General features: G+C 48.2%; 1 protein-coding gene across 1 annotated transcript in view; it reads left to right on the top strand.

Moving 5' to 3' along the window:
* The window catches only part of LOC119391122 (calmodulin-binding transcription activator 2), a 509,376-nt gene that overhangs the window by 465,638 nt on the left and 23,196 nt on the right, over positions 1-20,542 (top strand). Inside the window, exons 6-12 of the mRNA XM_037658797.2 lie at positions 10,308-10,379; positions 13,858-13,999; positions 14,914-14,960; positions 15,646-16,974; positions 17,903-18,169; positions 18,789-18,915; positions 19,552-19,683. Of these exons, the coding sequence (XP_037514725.1) occupies positions 10,308-10,379; positions 13,858-13,999; positions 14,914-14,960; positions 15,646-16,974; positions 17,903-18,169; positions 18,789-18,915; positions 19,552-19,683 (2,116 nt within the window). The remainder of the gene's footprint in view (positions 1-10,307; positions 10,380-13,857; positions 14,000-14,913; positions 14,961-15,645; positions 16,975-17,902; positions 18,170-18,788; positions 18,916-19,551; positions 19,684-20,542) is intronic.

Here is a 20,542-nt window from a genome sequence, read left to right on the forward strand (position 1 = left end):
CTTGAGGGCGGCTTGCCGAACAATATACACATAGCACTGTACGTGACCCTATAAACAACGTACAAACGAGACCGAAGTTCAGGGGAAGATGAAGAAGTGATGAGAAAACGTTGAACAAAGAATGTTGCCGGAGCCAGTGTTTCGGCATGGATTACTGACTTCGTTTTGCACTGTGAAATCAGTTGCTGCCCTTAGGAAACCAAGTTCTCTCGTTGACACGTTGGTTCCAGCGGCAATCTTTGTTCGATGGCTTCACATCACATATAACACATAATAACAGCACTTAGGCATACAGTTTTCTGTGCCATGACATGCCCTCGTGAACCGTAGCGCAGTCAAGATTCGAAGCAGTCGCACGTCCACTCCGAGAGCTCTGCGCACCGTTGCATAACGTAGGTCCATTCATAATGTAATGTGAAGTATGCAGAGTCTCAGGGATGGAGCAAAGCACTGCCCCGACATCACATTTTATTCACGTAGGTATAACTACTGTGTCTGCATGTTTAACGCAGTCTTAGTTGATCTAGAAACCGCCTCCTGACTTCAACAGATTCTGGCGGAAAGTCAGGAACAAGAGGCTGAATCTAAGACGTACGAACGGCCCCGCCGATGATAGTGATCAAACCAAAGTTCCTTCGTTCTTGTAACTGGTAGAACGCGAAAGAAAGCTGGCTACGTCTGATTGGTTTAAGGGTGCTGATTCCGACGATCTGGAGCCGCAAATAGATGACAGGTAATCAGCGCCGACAGGGCGCGATAACTCCTTCCGCACCGTGTTTATGTTTTTTGTTGTGGTTTCCGTAATTTGTTTCCTTTGTGCGTTGATTGTCTGCCAGGGATGCTGTTCGAGCAGATGCCGTTTGTAGACATATCGTTTGTTTGACGCGTGGCATGCTTCTGCGTTTACTTCCCATTTTCGGATAGTCGTTAGGTCGACCTCATTGGTCTAACCCTAGAAAAGTTAGGCAGTGGTCAGGCTGAGGTGAAGTTAGCGACTGTTGAAAATTTCATGGTTGAGGTAACCATTCTTCACTTCTATCTCATTTATGATATCGATGCTGACATGAGATCGATCGGTGGTTGTTGGCAGCTCATGAATGTTGAGGTGAAATGTTGCGAGACCATTAATTGTGAATTACCAGGGATGAGGGATGCTTCAGGGATGCTCCATAGTCAGTTTCCCGATATCTGTTTGGTTTATACAGGGTGGTTTTTTTTTTTAGACAATACAGATTTTTTATAAAAACCTATGACAGTAAGGCTCCTGTCGTTTTCGCACACGAACTCCACGTCGAGGGGGAAATACTTTGCTGCAGCTGAAATGACACTGTTGAGACTAATTAACAAAAACTCGTTAATTAACTTTTTTAACTATTGACTTGAGGGCAGGTGTTTATATTAGAAAGTTGTAGTGCGTGCCAATTTATAGCATACTCACTTTTTTTAGAAATCACAAAAGTTGCACGTAGTACGAGATATTCGTCGTCGAGTTTTAAGGGCCATATCGAAATTGATCGCGCCCGGCGTGCACGAAGCGCGACCGTTCTGTTACGTGAGACCGGAACTACCCGTGGTAAGGAAGTGACGAAATTGAAATGAAGGCGCGCAGCGGCCCTGCCTTTTCATGAAAAGCTGCAGGTCATCTCACTTGTGTCAGCGCATCGCCTTACTTTTGCGTGTAATGTTTGGTGCTTATCTGTTTCTTTCGAGCTGTGCACAAGAAAATCGCAATACGAACATTTTCTTCGTCTGGGAAGCATAAAACTCGGGGGCAGCCACTGCGGCGTTGCTTGTTGCATACAGACGAAATAGTTTTTCGCGCCTCTTAAAATAGTTTAAGAAAGAAACAGACAATCACACATCGCACGCAAACAAGCTGTCTAACTGTGTATTTCAGAATGCTTGCCCATTTTCCCGACCATATTCTGTTTTGGCGCGCTTTGATTCAAATTCCGTCACTTCCTTGCTACGTGTAGTTCCGGTATTACGTAGCAGAGGGGCCGCGTTTTCTGCGCGCCGGGCGCGATCAGTTTCGATTTCGCCCTTGAAATTCGATGATGAATATCCCAAAATACTTGCAACTTTTGTGATTTCTAGAAACTGGGTATGCCATGAATTATCATGCATTACAACTTTCTAATATTAACAACTGCAGTCAAGTCAATAATTAAGAAGAAGTTAATTAACGAGTTTTTGTTATTTAGTCGCGTCAACGAAATTTTAGCAGCGGGAAAGTATTTCCGCCTCGAGATAGAGTTCATGTGCGAAAACGACAGGAGCCTGACTGTCATAGAATATTCATAAAAAATATGTATTATCTAAAAAAAACGTTGTATATATATATATATATATATATATATATATATATATATATATATATATATATATATATATATATATATATATATATATATATATATATATATATATACCATCGCCATCCTATTCGGGCAACAGGAGTCGGATGCCGCAAGGACGATCTCCGAGCCCTCACCTGGAAAACTGACGCCAGCGACCTTTCGAGGCGAGGCCGCTGATTATCGACGTGATGAAGACCTCGACCTCCAATCGACGAGACATCGGACCGACGGAAATTCGACGACGCATGCATCCCAGCCTGGCGACATTTCAATGGACATACCTGTGCTTATCGACGGTCGGAATGTAACTGCTCTAGTAGATACTGGCGCTGACTACTCGATTATTAGCGGAAAATTGGCCAGCCTACTGAAGAAAGTTATCATGCCTTGGACAGGGTCCCACGTACGCACTGCTGGAGGACATGTTGTCACGCCGCTTGGTGTGTGCACTGCGAGGCTACAAATACGAAGTTCCACGTTTTTGGTCAGCTCCCTCGTGCTACGCGAATGCTCCTGCGAATTAATTCTCGGAATGGACTTTCTTCGGGAATACGGTGCCATAATCGACCTACGCAGACGCTGCATTTCCTTTTCTACAGTCAAGGCTACGTCAAAGGACACCTGCCGCCGCACAGCTGCCCTTCGTGTTTCCGACGACAGTGTGACAATACCACCTCGTGCAAGTATCATGATTCAGGTGACATCCGAAGGAACAAGTGATGGTGAAACACTGGCAGAGTGCAACGTCTCCCTGTTGCTGGCGCTTGGAATTTCTGTGGCACGAGGCATCGTTGACATTAGGAACGGTCAAGCCGAGGTCATGATCACGAATTTCACAAATGAGCATCGTCACCTGTTCCGTGGCACTGCCGTCGCCTACGCTGAAGCCTTGGAGGACGTCATTGAGTGTTTTACGTGTGAAGACAGTAGCCGCGATGGACAAGCCGTAACAGATGTTGACATCAACAACGCACTGTCAGAAGAGCACAAGAAGGCCTTGCGAGAGCTGTTACTTGAATTCAGGACGTGCTTTGCTCAATCGTCTAAAGTGAGTCAGACGCCAATCACGCAGCACAGGATAATCACTTACGATGACGCAAGACCTATCCACCAACAGCCATACCGTGTCTCGCAGAAAGAACGCGCAGCCATTAAGGAGCAAGTCAAGGAAATGATCGACGATGGCGTTATCCAGCCTTCGAACAGTCCGTGGTCATCACCCGTCGTCCTGGTCAAGAAGAAGGATGGTACGCTTCGCTTCTGTGTCAATTACAGAAAGCTCAACAACGTCACAAAAAAAGACGTTTATCCGCTGCCGCGTATTGATGACTCTCTTGACCGGCTACGGCGAGCGAAGTATTTTTCTTCCCTTGATTTGAAGAGTGGCTATTGGCAAATCGAGGTTGATGAGCGCGACCGTGAAAAAACAGCCTTTGTCACGCCGGATGGCCTCTATGAATTTCGAGTGCTCCCGTTTGGTCTCTGCTCTGCGCCAGCTACCTTCCAACGCATGATGGACACTGTGTTAGCCGACTTAAAGTGGCAAAGCTGCCTTGTCTACTTAGATGACGTGGTCGTATTTTCAGCCAGCTTCTCCGAACATCTGAAGCGACTACGACAAGTACTCGAGGCAATCCGGTCGGCTAACCTTACGTTAAAGCCACAGAAATGCCACTTTGGCTACGAAGAACTGAAGTTCCTTGGGCATCTTGTGAGCGCGGAAGGCGTCCGTCCTGACCCCGAGAAAACCACCGCTGTAGCAGCCTTCCCGACTCCTGCCGATAAGAAAAGTGTTCGGCGGTTCCTTGGGCTATGTGCATACTACCGGCGCTTTATAGGAAATTTTTCGAAAATTGCCGAACCACTTACTCGACTCACTAGAGACGACACACCGTTCGTTTGGAGCTCTGAACAAGAAACTGCATTCACCGAGCTTCGCCATCGCCTGGCGTCACCTCCTGTTCTTGGGCACTTCGACGAGGAAGCCGAAACAGAAATTCACACCGACGCCAGTAACATCGGTCTGGGCGCGGTGCTCGTACAGCGGCAGGAGGGAGTTGAAAAAGTCATCGCTTACGCAAGTCGCACCCTATCACGCCCGGAGTCCAACTACAGTACCACGGAGAAGGAGTGCCTTGCCGTCGTATGGGCACTTGCTAAGTTTCGACCGTACCTCTATGGCCGCCCATTCAAGATAGTGACGGATCATCACTCGCTGTGCTGGCTCGCGAACTTAAGAGACCCTTCCGGACGACTAGCACGGTGGAGCTTACGTCTGCAGGAGTACGACGTCACTATCGTGTATAAGTCAGGTCACGCACACGAAGATGCAGACACGTTATCACGCGCGCCAGTTGAACCTCCCGCTCAAAACCTCGAAGATGACTGCCCTTTTCTTGGAGCCGTAAGCATAACAGACTTAGCTACACGGCAGCGAGCAGACGCTGGATTGCGACCTATAATGGAACATCTAGAAGGCCGCAACGTATCTCTGCCCCCGAATATCGCTCGCGGATTGTCATCCTTTTGTTTGCGACAGAGCGTGTTGTACAAGAAGAACGCTGCTGCCAGCAACAAAACTATTCTATTGGTCGTTCCAGCAGGGCTTCGTGACGAAATTCTATTTGCCTGCCACGACGAACCTTCATCTGGCCACCTGGGCATCACCCGAACCCTCGCTAGGGTACGCAAGTCATACTACTGGCCGAAACTTACCGCTTGCGTTAAACAATACGTTCAAGCCTGCCGCGAATGCCAGCGCCGAAAGTCCCCATCTGTTAAGCCTGCGGGATTACTTAACCCTATCCAGCCACCCAGAACACCCTTCGATCAAGTCGGCATGGACCTCCTGGGCCCATTTCCCTTGTCGTCTTCGGGAAACAAGTGGATAATCGTCGCTACAGATTATTTAACCCGCTACGCTGAAACGAAGGCTCTTCCCAAAGGCACAGCTTCCGAAGTCGCTCAGTTTTTCACCGAGAGCGTTGTACTACGCCACGGCGCTCCTTCCTGCGTCATCACAGACCGAGGAACGGCGTTTACGGCAAGGCTCCTTGAGCAGGTTTTTCAGCTAAGTTGCACCACGCACCGCAAGACAACAGCCTATCACCCAAAGACAAACGGATTGACCTAAAGGCTGAACAAAACGATGACTGATATGCTGTCTGTGTACATAGACGTACAGCACAAGATGTGGGATGATGTGCTGCCTTACGTAACATTCGCGTACAATACCGCTACGCAAGAGACCACACGCTTCACGCCGTTTCGTCTCCTATACGGTCGTGATGTCCAGACGATGTTGGATGCAATGCTCCCCTGCGACATTGACAACATCGACAATCTTGACGAAGATGCTGAGTGTTTTGTGCAACGAGCCGAGGAAGCACGCCAACTGGCCCGCGTTAACATCAAGAAACAACAGGACGTCGACACACGGCGCTACAACCTCCGCCACAGACAAGTCGATTACCAACCGGGCGACCAAGTGTTGGTATGGACCCCCGTGCGCCGCAGAGGTCTTTCTGAAAAGCTTCTCAGTCGGTATTTCGGCCCTTACAAAGTGTTGCGACGAGTGAGCGACGTCAACTACGAAGTCCTTCCGGACGGAAGCCAACCACCACGACGCCGACAGCCACGACCCGAGATTGTGCACGTGGTGCGGTTAAAACCATACTACACATTGCGACATTGATGACATTAGGTTTTCGTTTATGTTTACCGTAAATGCTTCGTTGAGCATCGAGGCGATGCTCCTTCGGGAGGAGGAGCAATGCCACGCGCTTAATATGCCAGCGAGAAAGAGGCAGACGAAGACGCAGTAGCTCTCGCGCCAGTGCCTTTGTTTTGGCTATGCTGTGCCGACCCCGTTCGGGACTTGGGGCCTTGTATCGCCGCCTTTGTATTAAACGTGACAATATATATATTATATATATATATATATATATATATATATATATATATATATATATATATATATATATATATATATATGGAGTGAGAGAGATTATGTCAAAGAAAGTACATACACATTGTACGTGATCTTACGATTTTCTGTGCTTTAGCTTTCTAAATTTTCAAATACGCTAATGTAGTACTCAGTAGAGAACAAAGTTGGGCTACTTGGTGAAAGTTCATCTCTGATAGTGGTTTTAACTGCACTAGAAGCACGGATAACATAAGACGAGATGACAACACGTGCATAGTGTCTTCTTGTATTCTGTGGTCGGCGTTTCTGGCGCAGTTAAAACCACATTAAGATAGAGTACGTACTGTATACATACTACACATAGCGCTAGATAGTGTCGCACGGTGGTAGTGACCTCGCAGGGCCAGGGTAAGCGGTCTTATTGTTTTGTCTTGTTTCTTTTACACCGCTCACTCCGTGCAAAACGTTCGTCACCGCACCTTATAATTAAATTCTTGACCAAGTAATAGCATTACATCGCCACTTTCTTCGCTACGCCGCGCCCGTATATCTCGCGGGCATGCGGCTAATTGGCAGCCAGACTGACGCGCAGCGCTGTTAAGGCGAGGATAAGAATACGAAGTTAGAAAGAGAGGGAGGGTAGAGAGGGCGAGCAGCTCACAAATGAAGCTCCGTGTAATGCGAAGCGCCCCCGCTTAACGCTCCTTCCTCACCACGTACTGCAGCTGTCCCTTGTCGTCCGCGTCGTTCTCGATCAAGCGCGTCGCGGATTAAGCCCGACGTCCCGTACAGCATAGTCCGACGCGTAGCGCCAACGCTCTGACAGATATTCCTCCGGGAAGGGCCTGCCACCACCGCTCCGTCGCTGGTGGAATTAGCCTAAATGGCTTTGGCGCAGCTCCGGCGATTCCGGCGAGGCGAGGAATTACCGTCGCGGCTTGGCCCGAGCGTGCGTGCGACGCCTGCGTGACGTTGAACATTGCGCGTCCACCTCCTACGTATGGCGCACGTGCGTCAGCGTCTTCTTCGTCGAGTTGATCCTCCTTATACACCCGTCACGCACATACGCATAAACACCACGCTGCACTAATGGTAAGCGTGCCCCTTCCCACGCATCTTGGCGTTATGCGTTATAAGGCGGACAGGATAGGGGCCGCTTTATGCAGAACGACGGTATGCGGTGTGCATGCAGGAAGGGCGGGCGAACGGACGACGAGGGATAGTCTTATACTGCGTGTCGCCAATTCCATGCAGTGCAGTGGAACCTACGGGTCTTGTCATCCGATCAGAATACAGAGAAAAAGGACTATAGAGTAACCTAAAGATTCTGTTGCAAGGATGTGTTGGAGTGAACGAGTCGGTTCTAAGACATGGTGGAACGCTGCGCTGCGCTGCAAGGCTAAGGAACAGTACGTGATAAATCGAGATGCTAGACACACTTAAAATTCAGTATCGCTATATCGTTTTTCTTCTGTGCAAGTTTTCAAAGCGGCGCTCCGCCTGGGTTATCACTATCGGCCAGTTGTGACCAACTTATGATAAGAAAACAATATTGCCACGTGGTCGTGACGGTGAAGAAGGAAGCAGTCAGGCTGTTAAAGAGAAAACTCTTTATTGAGCAAACTTGTGCCTATGAAATGAAAAGTGACGGTACAAGCAACACACGCTATACACTGATAGCGGCAATCGCAGTCGTCTGCTGTCGGTGGACTGCTCGTCTGTGGAATGCGTCGGCTTTTCTAGATGCCTTATCGAACCTTCCAGCGTTAACGCTGGTGCTCGCGCTAGCTCCAGAACAAACTGGGTTACTCTTGTCCTCCGTGTAATCTTAACGGAACAGTATAAAACAGTCGCGAAGTTTCTAAACATTGTGGCGCGGCTCGCTACGAGCGGTGGTAACAGTTCTTGTGTGTAAAACCCGATCACATCACAAATAAAGGGATAAGCGCGAGTGGCAACATAATCGAGCGAACGGAATGCTTTTACAGTCAACGTATATCGATAAAAAGTTTGAACATAAATGAATCTTTGCGTTATACCGTCTCAAAGGAAGGGCTTTTTTTATTACGTTCAGTGAGACGTTGAGTGTGTGGGAGGTTTATGAAAGGATCCGTAGCGCACATTGGGTGAATCTTATCCTTTTTTCTGGAGTAAGCAGGTGGCTCTCGTTAGCGATTGGTTGACAGGAGCTCTACCGTTCGCCGCACTGCACGGAACTTGTGAGACCGGTGTACAGCTAATGCGACTGGAAGGCCTCCAAGCAAGCGTTCTCTCCTTATGTTCTTAGTTTGTCTGCGACCTCTTCGTTTCTTTGTGTCTTACGTGGCGTCCAAAGTTCCAGACGAATTTTTGGGAGGTGCACGCAGTTAGGCCTTTAATGCGCGAGGACGCTTTGAAGCTCGGTAATTGATTTATGAATAGCGAGTCGTCCTTTTAGTGTGGCGCGCGCTGGCGGCGCCGGTGTCATTTATGGAGCAGGTGAGACTCGCAAAGTACGGAGAGAAGAATGCGGAGTGAAAGAAGGGACGTCAGAGTTCCATTAAGCGACGAAAGGTCGAACCCGGCTTTGTACGTGTGGATGACGAAAATCTTGTTGTTACGAACGGTGTGGCGAAATCTAGAGCGCTGGTGGTAACGAAAGAATTGGGGAGACGCAGCGCTAATTATCGTGACACGATCTTTGAAAGCTGGAAACTTTATCCAGCCTGTTGGCCTCAAGCTCGCAAAGTCGTTGTCATTTGAAGGAAACACTCGAGTGTCGCGCAGCTTTATCGTCCTAATGTAATTTGAGCGCCTACATGACATCGGAGGAAGGAGCTGACAGCGAGAAAGGAATTCTTATACAGGGAGCACAACGACGATTCTAAGTACTTGGCGGCGCATGCGCACGAAGTCATGGGTAGGCACATTAGTTCTGCGCCGCGTCCGTGTCCGGTCTAATTGGAGACGAAAGGGCTGCTCTCCTATCAACGTACACGCCACTTCAGAGCCGGACCCTGGATCCTGCTTTGGAAGGTCCACCCGCCTGTTTTCCAAAAAGGGGTCTGACAGCAGCTGCATTCAAGCCGCTCGAGTCGTTTTCTTTCTTTTTTTTTTCTTTACGCTACAGGTCTGCGAGAACTTGTCTCTCATGCTTATGTCTAAATATAAGATTATCTACTCTAGGTTGTAAAAGGCAGCGTGCACATTTAGGACAAAGTGACCGCTTGAAACTCGTATCACGAATAACCGTCCTTGTCCCATGTCGTAATTCATTTTCAAGTGTATCCGTACGCGGCTGTCTCCCTCTTTTGAAAGAACACGTTCACTTTTGGCAAATGTCGGCTAGCGCCGCATTATGTTGGCTGAATAATGGCTAGTTTCGGCTGTATGGTGGTAAGTTGGTTGTTCCACAGATACTTGGCGAACAAAGTGTTGGCTATATATTGTTATAACACAGACATACCTACGCCGCATTAGACTAAACGTCGCCTGTACGAACTGCTACTTCAAGAGCAAGATTAAACTGTCTGACTCGCCCATATGCATTCAATGTAACGCCCCAGAAGACCTGCAACATGTTTTGTGTGACTGCAGGCGACACGCTTCAGAGAGACAAGTGTCTGAAAGCGGCACTACACCTTCAACGGTACTAGAGCTTAAAACTGCGGCATATTCTCGACCCATGGCAAAGAACCACCTGTGTGTTACGCGCCACGAAAGCGCTGTTGACGTTCTTGCGGACCACGAGCCTTAACGAAACTTTGTTAATAGTGTAATCTATGTATGTGTATGTGTGTGTGTGGCTGTATGTGCTGTTATGTGTTTATCAGTGCATATGTCATAACCATCGCCCAGCACCTGGAGTCGCACGTTAGACGAATAGCCAGGCTAACATATCCAGTATTTCATTAAAGCATCTCTCTCTCTCCTTCTCTTTCTTCTGGCTGAATTCTTGTGCACCATCTGTGTGTTCTTTTTATCGCGACGCGATGCAAACTCACGCACTGTAAAACGTGTTTCCTTTTTATTCTTTTCAGTGCATCTACGGGTGCTATGTTCACTCTGCGATTCTGCCAACCTTTCACCGCCGCTGCTACTGGCTCCTTCAGGTACGTGTCTCTTCTCTGCAGTATAGGCGCTGTATAATGGGTTGATTGGGACGTGAACATTCAGCGCTCCGAGTCAAGCTCGTCCCGAGTTTCAGTTTACGCCATTGTAACTCGGCGATCCTGCCGTGGCGTCTGTGTTCTCCACAGGTATTGTTTAGGTTGTACGCCTCACTAATTATGCCAGAACAGCGCTGCCGACATGACAGGCGAAGAGACGAGACAGTTCTCTATTGTCTATTGTCAACGACATGTCTGTTTTCTCCAGCATCGTGATTGGCTTAGGGCGCGTCTGTAAACCAATACGGAATGAACAATAGAGACATATATTACAGCGTTTGTTGTGTGTGTTCTTTGTCCGTTCTGGTTTTTCTGTACTCTCTTGTTTGTCAAAACTAATTCAACTTGTCCTGAGCACAAGCATTCCTTAGGAAGGCGCTTTATACGCAGTTCAGTTGCATAACCAAGGTGATTTTGCAACTCGTGTCCCACTTCTCTATGTGTCCTCACATTTTCGTGTGCTAAAGACTACATCATCATTGCTTTACACTTATATCCTAATTACTATAGTGCAGTTAAAGGACTACAAATAATGTCCCCTATATCTTCCTTGGCTTCATTGTCCGTTGGTTTTCATTAAGGTTGAGTCCAACAAAAACAACGAGCCCTCGATCCATCCTCCTCCTTTCGTTCAAGAGTACATCATGTCATAACAACACGCCCAAAACGCTACGTTTGTGCGCCGTTATTCTTGTCATTTACTGTACTTGCTTTACATAACTCTCCTGGAACATTTCCTACATAATCTCGTGAGGCGGCAGCCAGTATTTCAAAAAACAGTAAAAAATGCAAGTTAGCATTACTCATCCTCAGACCAGTGACTTGGTCGTCCACTAACAATCAAATCTTTGTTAAAGGGCGGCGGGGTGGGTGTTATAAATTTGCCTTATTAATTACTGATTTATCAATAGTCATAATTTGTAGTCTTCGTGTTATCGTGCATAATAAACTGAATTTTTGCTCTTCGTTCCTTTTGTAGTAATTGGCCGTTTCCGATCAATCTTTCTTTTTGGTACTTCATTGCTATAACATCAAACGGACGTACGTAAAAGCAATCGCGTCTCAGTAAGGATCTTCGCCGTCGCATTCGTCCAGACTAACTTGACCCTTCGCATTCGTTTTCGCGCGCTGTGTACGAGGATTCGTTCGTGTCACCAGTCCCCCATACACGTCGATCATCAAAGCTCGCCGACACGATCAAACATCTACCTCGGCAACAGACACGTTTACTTGTTCTTTTGAGCGTCGCGCTTGCCCTTGCGGGGCGTGTGTCTAAATATACGGCAGCCTCCAGATACGCCACGCACGTGCACGTGCGCGCGTACACAAAATCCGAAAGATGTTCGCGTCGCCGCGTCTATTAGTCTTCATTTTCCCTACGGCCGCGCCCGTAGCGACTTTGCTTCCTCAAAGCGTGCGTCAAAGGGGTGAGCGTTCCTCGAACTGATGGCCCGCAGCTTGCGCAGAAGTTATATATATCCCTCAACGCCACAGCCGGCCGTCACTCTTGTTTATCTTTTTGTGTATGTTTGTGCGTAGATACCGCAAATGCACCGGCGCGGTGTAGGTTTGTTCAGGCTCTGGCATCTAACGACCTGCAGGTCGAGGGTAGTCCGCCTGCTCCGCAGTACTTCACGTAGCGTGCGAGCTGCCGCCGCCGCCGCAGCCTCCGCTAGGCGAGTCGCGCGCGCTGCGCGATGAACTTGATCCGCTGTTGTTGGACATCGGAGCTAACGAAGATGGATGAAACGGGAATGGGAAGGGCTTCGGCGCGCGGCGAAGCGCCAGCGTGGGCTTGCCGTCCGGCTTGATGAATATTCCTCGTCGAACAGCAGCGCGCGCTCCGGGCGCTCGTTTGGAAGCAGTCTTCTGGCTTTCCCGCACTGCTCGTGTAACGCCGGCTTCTCCGCAGTGCTCTTGCTCTTCGCGCAGTTGCAACGGGCGAAAAGACGCGGCCAGGTACTTGTTTTCGTTTTTGCTGTAGTTTCTTTCGATTTAACGCGTGCGGAGTTCTTTAGGCTTTGTACCGGCTTTTCCCCGAGTGCTGCCGCGTAGTCGTACATGCGGCGCGAGCTATCATCTGGGTCTCTCATTAGGCGAATTGTTCGGATCGTACAGAGGCGAAGTTCGTGTGCGGCGATAGCGTTTTCGCCGCGTTTTTTTTTTTATTATTATTATTCCGGCTGCCCTGCTTTCTGCATCGGACGGTGCGCATTAGAGCGGACACTGTGTAGCGTATATCCAACATTGTTTCCTTTTTTCTGCGTGCTTCGTCGCCATTTGTACTGCTCATTTAGCAGGAGAGATCTTTATATAAGAAAGAAAGAAAGAAAGAAAGAAAGAAAAGAAAGAAAGAAAGAAAGAAAGAAAGAAAGAAAGAAAGAAAGAAGAAAGAAGAAAGAAGAAAGAAAGAAAGAAAGAAAAAAGAAAGAAAGAAAGAACTAGCACTCCTTCCTGCTTAGGAAAGAAAAGCCCCTAGTTCTCTCCATTTTTTTTCTTTAAGCTGGAAAAGAGAACGGTCTCGTTATTGTCTATACGTGAAGCACGGAAGTCATTCCTGATGAATGCGAAACTTTGCACTATCCTATAGAACTGAAATGCAATAACGCAGTGCACTTGCATTCTGAACACCGCATCGAACGAAAACGCTGTTACTTCTGCCAACCGGCATTCTCCGAATCCGCAGCTTGGTCCATTAGGCGAGTCGGAGCAGATCGCTTATCTTAATGCCCCAAAAGTTAGCTAATGGTACGACTCATTAATTGTGTTCGTTATTCTGTATTTCTTATTTCGCGTTTTCATTTTCTTTGTGCACGGTCAGTTGATATTAATCCGCTTCTATGTTATGTATTCAGTTCTTATTCTTGATGATGTTCCAGATAGAATTAGCAGCATTTTTTGTGCGCACAGGTATGAGGGGAACACATGCTATTTCTTCTAATACATGGTGATGGCATTATAAATATGTGGCTACCTACTCCTTCTTTTTCTAGCTGCGATATTTGCGTATGAATCCCCGGTTTCATTTCGCTTTGTTATTTACGTTCTTTGGTATTCTTATTAGTAGATTGCTTTGCTGTGTATATCCATTTCCTAAAATTAGCCCAGACTGTGCGCGCAGCATCACGAGACTCTCGTTCTGACTTGTTGTTCACTTTGACCTCTTGCATTTTTTACGCAAAGACAGGCATTTCCTGTTTGTTATAGTTTGAGCCTTAATGTTCGGTATGTCCTTGAGTTGTTGCTGGGGGCCCTCTTTAATCGAAAACGCCAACGGTTCAGCTACAATCTGATATGTTACAGCATATGCGCTGCGCATAACTAGATGACGATTGTGTAGATGCACTGAAGATGAGTGAATATTCCGTAGGAGGTTATTAGTGGTGTGCTGGTGCGACTGATGGCGTAGGCCTCCTCGCAGAACCCAGACATCGTGCTGGTACACTACTTGAACGTGCCGTACAGCGACGACAACAAGATGGTGATCGCGCCCACGCTGAGCTACTGCGCGGATAAGAAGGAGTGGACCAAAGACGAGCTCGTCTCGCAACTCAAGCCCATGTGTGAGTGCCTCTTGTTTCCAATAACCATCCGAGGGTATGAGTAGAAGGGTAATGGTTTGGGCTACTTGCCACTCCATCATTCTAAAGGGTTATAGCGCGATGAATGAGCTTCGTTTGACGTTGTTACCTGGTTTGCGTGACTTTTATAGACGTCCTGATCAAGGTATAACTGTACCGTATATATTAACATGCGACAAAGTGTTGTCGGCTTTGGACACCGTAGCAGACGAATTTTACATCATTTTCACATATGGTTTTGTTGATATGTTAACGTGATGTTTCCTTTTCTTCTTCCCATGTTTCCAAAAGAAGAAAGAATATTTGTGAGAATCCTCCCCATGTTGTTAACGACATACTATCTCGCACTTCGTTTGTGTCGTAAGGGCGTTTCAGTCTCTAATGCTTACCTATATAATAGGATGTTGAAGTTTCTGCGGCGCTTACTGTTCACCGCTGTAGTAATGTTTAGCTTTAACATTCACATTTAACATTCACTTTTTTTATTATTTTGCTTGTGCCCATGTAGCTATCTTCTGTGGTATTTTTGGTATCCGGATGTTTTGTAGTAGTTTTCATGTATGCAGTTTTTCTTACACCGTAATTTGGTATTACAAGTTAGTTTATATATGTTATGTTTACTTTCATTGTCCCAATTACCGTTTCAAGGGCTCACTGACCTTGTCAAGCTGTCCGTAAACAGCTTTTATCCAGTGAACCTCTCCAGAACCTTTTTCTTTCTGGGAAATAAAATGCTTTGATATGATTTGATTGCACATTGGTAGAGCCGCGTACAGCCTTTGAGGGGTTGGAACTGTTCGCTCTAAGCTCATTTCTTAAGTATCTGTACAAACGCTTTCTTTTCTCTCTCTCTCTCTCTCTCTCTCTCTCTCTCCTTCCCTTTCTTTATCCCGCAGTTTACAGCGAAAACGAGCCGGACCTCAACAATGAGCTAGAGGTGTCGGTGAGTACACCATCAATTCCTACACCGCGATGCTAACGAGTCATGTGTGGCTCACGTAAGAAGTATCTTGAATATGCCGCATGCTCGGACATTTAACTGATAGTACACGAGGCTATCTCTACATGTCGTCCTTGTTTTTTCTGTTTTGCTCCTCGATCCTAATAAGTGTGAACTTATAAAGGACACAATCAGCAGAATGTGCATGTGTGTCACTAGTACATTCACAAGTTCAGAATGAATCAACTAGCCAGCAAAAAAAAAAGTGCTTATTAATAAGTGTGAGTGAAATCTCTTACCGTTTCTTGAACCGACTCTCTTCAACTTTGTCTGTCGAGCCAGGTGAGATACTAAAGAATAAGGCACGTCGGTAGCAGCGCAATTTTAATCAATGTACTTGTCTTAAGAGCCGCTGTCACACTCACTTGTGCTTTTGGTAACGTGTCAGCTCTCCGTAAGAACCTCCTTTGAAGGGTCCAACGTTTTCAACCAATCTTGGTATCATAGCTACGCGCGGACCAAGTAACAGTTCAGGACCTTTTATCTGTTTTACGAGATGAGCAACTATACGATATCACTGAATATCCCGACAACACGCTTTCTTTGTGATAAACTCCCCTCGTTGCCTGTCATTCGCTCGTTTCACAAAGCGCACGCGCTGATCTCCCGACATGCCATGCTCTCGCAGACGGCCGAGACGGTGGAGGCCATTGTGCAGCAGCTCATGGAGAAGCAGCGGGCTAAAGGCAGCGCCGGTAGCGGCGGAAACGCGGGCGGCGGCGGAAGCGGTGCACGCACGCACGAATGCCCCTGCGACTCGACGACAAAGACGTCGCTGTCGCCCGCCTCGACGCCCACGCCGCCGCCGGCGCCCACCTCCGCGCCGCAGACCTTCTCGGCCGCCTCGTCGTCGACGCCATCGCCTGCCGCCGCTGGCACGACGGCAACCGCCGACGTCGTCGTCGGGGGTGGCGGCGCTAGCAGCGGCAACGCGTCCAAGAAGTGCGGCCACAGCCTGCACCGCATCATCTCTCCGAAGACGCGCTGTGCCGCGGCCACATCGTCGACGCCCACGCCCGTGCCGCAGCCGCCCCATTCGTCCTCGTCAGTGGTGACGGCCGCCGGCGGCCCCCTGGTGACGTTGGGCCACAAGGAGGGCCGCGCCGCCGCCGCGGCAGCCGCTGCATCCGGCGGCGCCGCGAGCGGCGGCAGCGTCATCCTTGCGGCGCCCGTGCGGGAGGCCGGCGCCGCGGGAGCGCCCGCCGCAGCCGCCACCACGACCACCTCCTTCATCCTCAACCTGTCGCAGCTGCAGGGAGGCGGCGGCTTGCTCATCCTCAACAGCGCGGCCGCGGCCACGGGCTTGACGTCCGCTTCCGTGACGCCCGTCACGCTCCTGTGCAACGCCGGGGGCACCGCGGCGGCTGCCGCTGCGGCAGCCGCCGCCGCCGCGGCTTCCTCCTCCACGGAAGGCAGCGGCGGCGCGGCGGTCAGTAGCGCTGCCGTCTGCAAGGAGCCTGTCGCCGAAGCGCCGTCGTCTACCGGCGGAGCGGCATCCAGCGCAGCGGCTTCGTCGACAACCCCATGTTCGGTCTCTTCTTCGAGCAGCAGCAGCTCCGAAGCGGCGGCTGCGATCACCACGACGCGCACCGAAGTGAAGGTGGAAGAACCCACCACGGCGTGCCGCGTTCTCGGCGAAGAAATGGAATTCGGCGGGGACAGGGACCCGGAGCTGTGCAGCAGCAGTCTCATGGGCGAGGACTCGAAGGAGCCTGCGGCGTCGGCCACCGAGGGCCGCGGGCTGTTCGACGACTCCCTCGACCTGAGCCACGATGGCATCCAGAAGACGTTGACCGCCAACCTGGCCGCCTCCTCGCACAATAGGAGGCCCTCGTCGGACTCGTCGTCGGGTGGCGGGGTGCTCGTGAAGAGTGAGAACGGGCCCACCGACGCGGACACTGTCGACCTGAATCCTATGGACTTCATCGACAACGACATCTCCACCCCCGACGAAGAGGTGCGTGGCCTTGCGCACGCGCACACTTGAGCTGCCGCACTTTGTGGGTGTGCGTCGTAACAAAAGGCTCACGCTGCCGCCGTCATAAGCTCAAACCTTAAGTGATAAGTCACCTCACTTAAGCTGCGCGGCTTATTGAAACATAGAGATGCATTTTGGCGTCTGGTCATGTTTGATTCAGTGCGAGGTCTCTTATACCGTACTTTTGTGGTAGTGAAAAAAAAGAGCAGAGCCGTGTTAAGATTTCAAGGCGCATGAAGAAGCTTTTGGAGGCCGAAAAGAAATACAAGTTTTTCTCCACAACGCCTGTAATAAGCCCTCAATCGCTATAATTGTTATTGCGACCTGCGTTTTTCGGATTCTCCTGGTGGCATGTCTCTATTAAAAAGCCTTTTTTTTGTTCATGTTACCATCGAGTTTCGAAGATTCTTGAGATCTCTGTAATAAAGTTAGTTGAGTTTGTTTTTTAAGAGCACTGCATTATTGATTTTATCTTTTTTTGAGCCTCTGCCACAACCTCTACCCTTTGCAATCACCAGAGCAAGTCATTTAAAGGACGGGCTTTTTCGCATTTTTTTGTGATAGCGTGGGAAAGCACGCTTTCAAGGCAGCAATGATCTGTCTTGCTGTTCAAGTACTCCAACTAGACCGCACCCGAACCTTGTGAGTTCTGGGAGAATTTCGGCCAGGGACGTTGACTAGTTGATGTTAAGCTTTCACTACGTCGTCGGGATTTTCTACAATAGTCGCATCTGTGACTTCAGTGCGTTCTCTGAAAGCAAAAGATAGTCATCTAAGCAGGAAGACAAACATTAGCACCCTAAGTAACCACCCTAAGTAACCTAAATGTCAAATTTAAACCTGCTCCAATGTCCTAATACCAGGGATGTGACCCAAGATTCTAACACGCCTTCACCTATCAACGCAGGTGTTCAACCTGGATACCTTTGACATGCTGACTGACCTACCAAACTGGGACGACTTCAACTCCGACCTGGCAGCGACCACAACGACCACTCCGTCATCTGTCGGCACAGGAAGCACCTTATCGTCTTCCTCTTCTGGATTGGGAAGCGGTGGAACCCTGTCGCTAACAAACAAGACGCCCAGCACACAATCGTCGCACTCGGGCATGACCTACCGAGAAGGCACTGCCAACATCACCGACTACTCGCCTGACTGGTCCTACACAGAAGTGAGTGGCCAGTCTTCGCTATCAAGCTTAACTAGCGCGCATCGCAGATGGTAACAGATGTCCTGTAGTCTGTGTAGACTTAGTATTTTTCTTTCAGGAAAGAGCATTCACCTACGTAAAAGAATTTCCTTACTCGTGCTGTCTCAAGCGCATAAACTACGAAGTAACTACCAATCCTCTAAATATAGGCAGAACTGAGCACTGAGCCTATGCTGCCGGAACAATATTCTACCCATATCAACCGCTTCGCGTATATTGTTTGCTGTCTTTGAGGTCTTTTTCTATGTGAATATTTTTATGTCATCTGTGAAGTCTCCCTTATTGCTGGTACCTATTTTGTTATACTTAATGTTGTCACCCTTTCATCATACACATATTTTTTGCTTGTAGAATAGCTGGCGACGCAATCAACGCCAACATTTATTATTTCACTCAAATAATTGAGTTCCTCTACGTTCAGTGTAGTGAGGAAGGATTTATTTAAAGAGTTCTGCCGATATCTGCATCCTGACTATGTAATACTTAAAGTTATACTTCGTGTGCGCATTGCCACAGTCATTTAAAGTGCTTTGCTCGCATTATATTTTACTATAATTGTTTCTTATTCTTGTAATCACAGGGTGGTGTAAAGGTCCTGATCACAGGGCCATGGTACTCGTCATCATCGCCATATATGATTCTGTTTGATGGAGTCAGTGTACCAACAACACTTGTTCAAAGCGGCGTCCTACGATGCTTCTGTCCGGGTAAGCGCTCGCTGTATGAAAATTGCTTGCTATCTGCTCTAAATTCCAGTGTGCTTTGATATTACCTACCACTGCACTTGCAATGACCCATCGTCACTTCTGTTTAAATAGGCCCTTTCATCATTGCAGAATAGTAGCTTTGCATATTCGTGGTGTGTTAGTGATAAGCAGTAAAAATTATGGAAATTAAATTTTGGTTCAACGCATCAAAACATCGCTAGTGAATTGTTCACATGCAAATTCTATTGTGAATCTACCTGCAACAAGATGCACGTTTAAATAGGTGTTGCTAGCTGTCAGGCTCACTGTTTTGTTTTCATTATTTAGTACTCATTCTTGATAGACCATGTCATCTGTAGTTCTGTCACACCTAATTAGTATTTGCTACTGATCTTTGAGAAACTACATTGTACTTATGTTAAGTAAGAGTGTTCCATAGTGAATACGATTTGCTCCTCTTACAGTGAACTCTGCTGCCTTTGCTTCATGATCTAAACTCTTCTATCAGACGATGCATACTCGTTTGTCAAAATTGTCATTGTCTGTTCATGGAAGCTAACTACGGTGGCAGTTGTGGCAGTCCATGATTGTGGTCCGTGTTACTGAACCTTGAACGGTGATGTTTTGTTTTTCCAGCCCATGAAGCCGGATTAGTAACACTCCAGGTAGCCTGTGAAGGCTTTGTCATATCCAATTCAGTCATCTTTGAGTACCGTGAGCAGCCTCTCGTCAGCACTCAAAAGGCCAAAGATTGGTTTGGTGTAGACGGTAAGTACCAAGACCCTCTGTAGATGCCCGAGAGATTCGGTATTCGCGATAAATCCGTCAGCGTGTATCACCAGCAGTTACATTTTTCCAAAGCAATGCACGTGGCTTCTTATGCAAGCAAGGTACATGCCGTACTTACCATGATGTCATTTCATATTTCCGTTGTTCATGTGTATGAACGCCTAGAGCCGTGGGCACTGTACCAAGGGACATTTTCTTATCACGATAGAAATTGTGGAAACGCTCGAGACGCATTCGCGATATTGCTGTTGGTATCGCCGTGCTGTTACGTTATCAACGCGATAGCGCGGCCGCGCGTGGAGACTTTGCCGGCCTTTGCAAAGGCCGGCATCTGCACCCATCGTCGATTATCCGCGAGATAAGGCGCGCGGATATCTTGCGTGGCCACACGGCCGTTCGTCCCCCTCCTACCCTAACTGGACGCCTAACAACTCAAGGCATCATTCTTATCGGCTCACTCACACGTTTTCCGTAGCACTCATAGTGGGTGGAACCCGATAGGATCTTACCGCACTTGTACTTTAATGCGGAACATCACGGGAACGGCAGAAATTCGTCCCTAGGCTCTCTATAAGTGCTATCGCAAAAAAAAAACTGAAAACGTTGAACGCTGCTTACGAGTGACTCATACTGTCACGTGTGGCTTCACCGTAGTAGAACTGGCATTGCCGTGAAGACACATTTAAAGGCAATATTTGCGTATACAATTGCGTACCGGATCAATTCAAGACAGTAAAAATGTAATAAGGGACTAAACAAACGTGGATAGATCGCGATTTGGGATTTCTTGTATCGTATATTGTGCTGGTTTTTCTTTCATGAGATTCGCGCATATAAA

The sequence above is a fragment of the Rhipicephalus sanguineus genome, chromosome 4 (genome assembly GCF_013339695.2).
Source record: "Rhipicephalus sanguineus isolate Rsan-2018 chromosome 4, BIME_Rsan_1.4, whole genome shotgun sequence".
Lineage (NCBI taxonomy): Eukaryota > Metazoa > Arthropoda > Arachnida > Ixodida > Ixodidae > Rhipicephalus > Rhipicephalus sanguineus.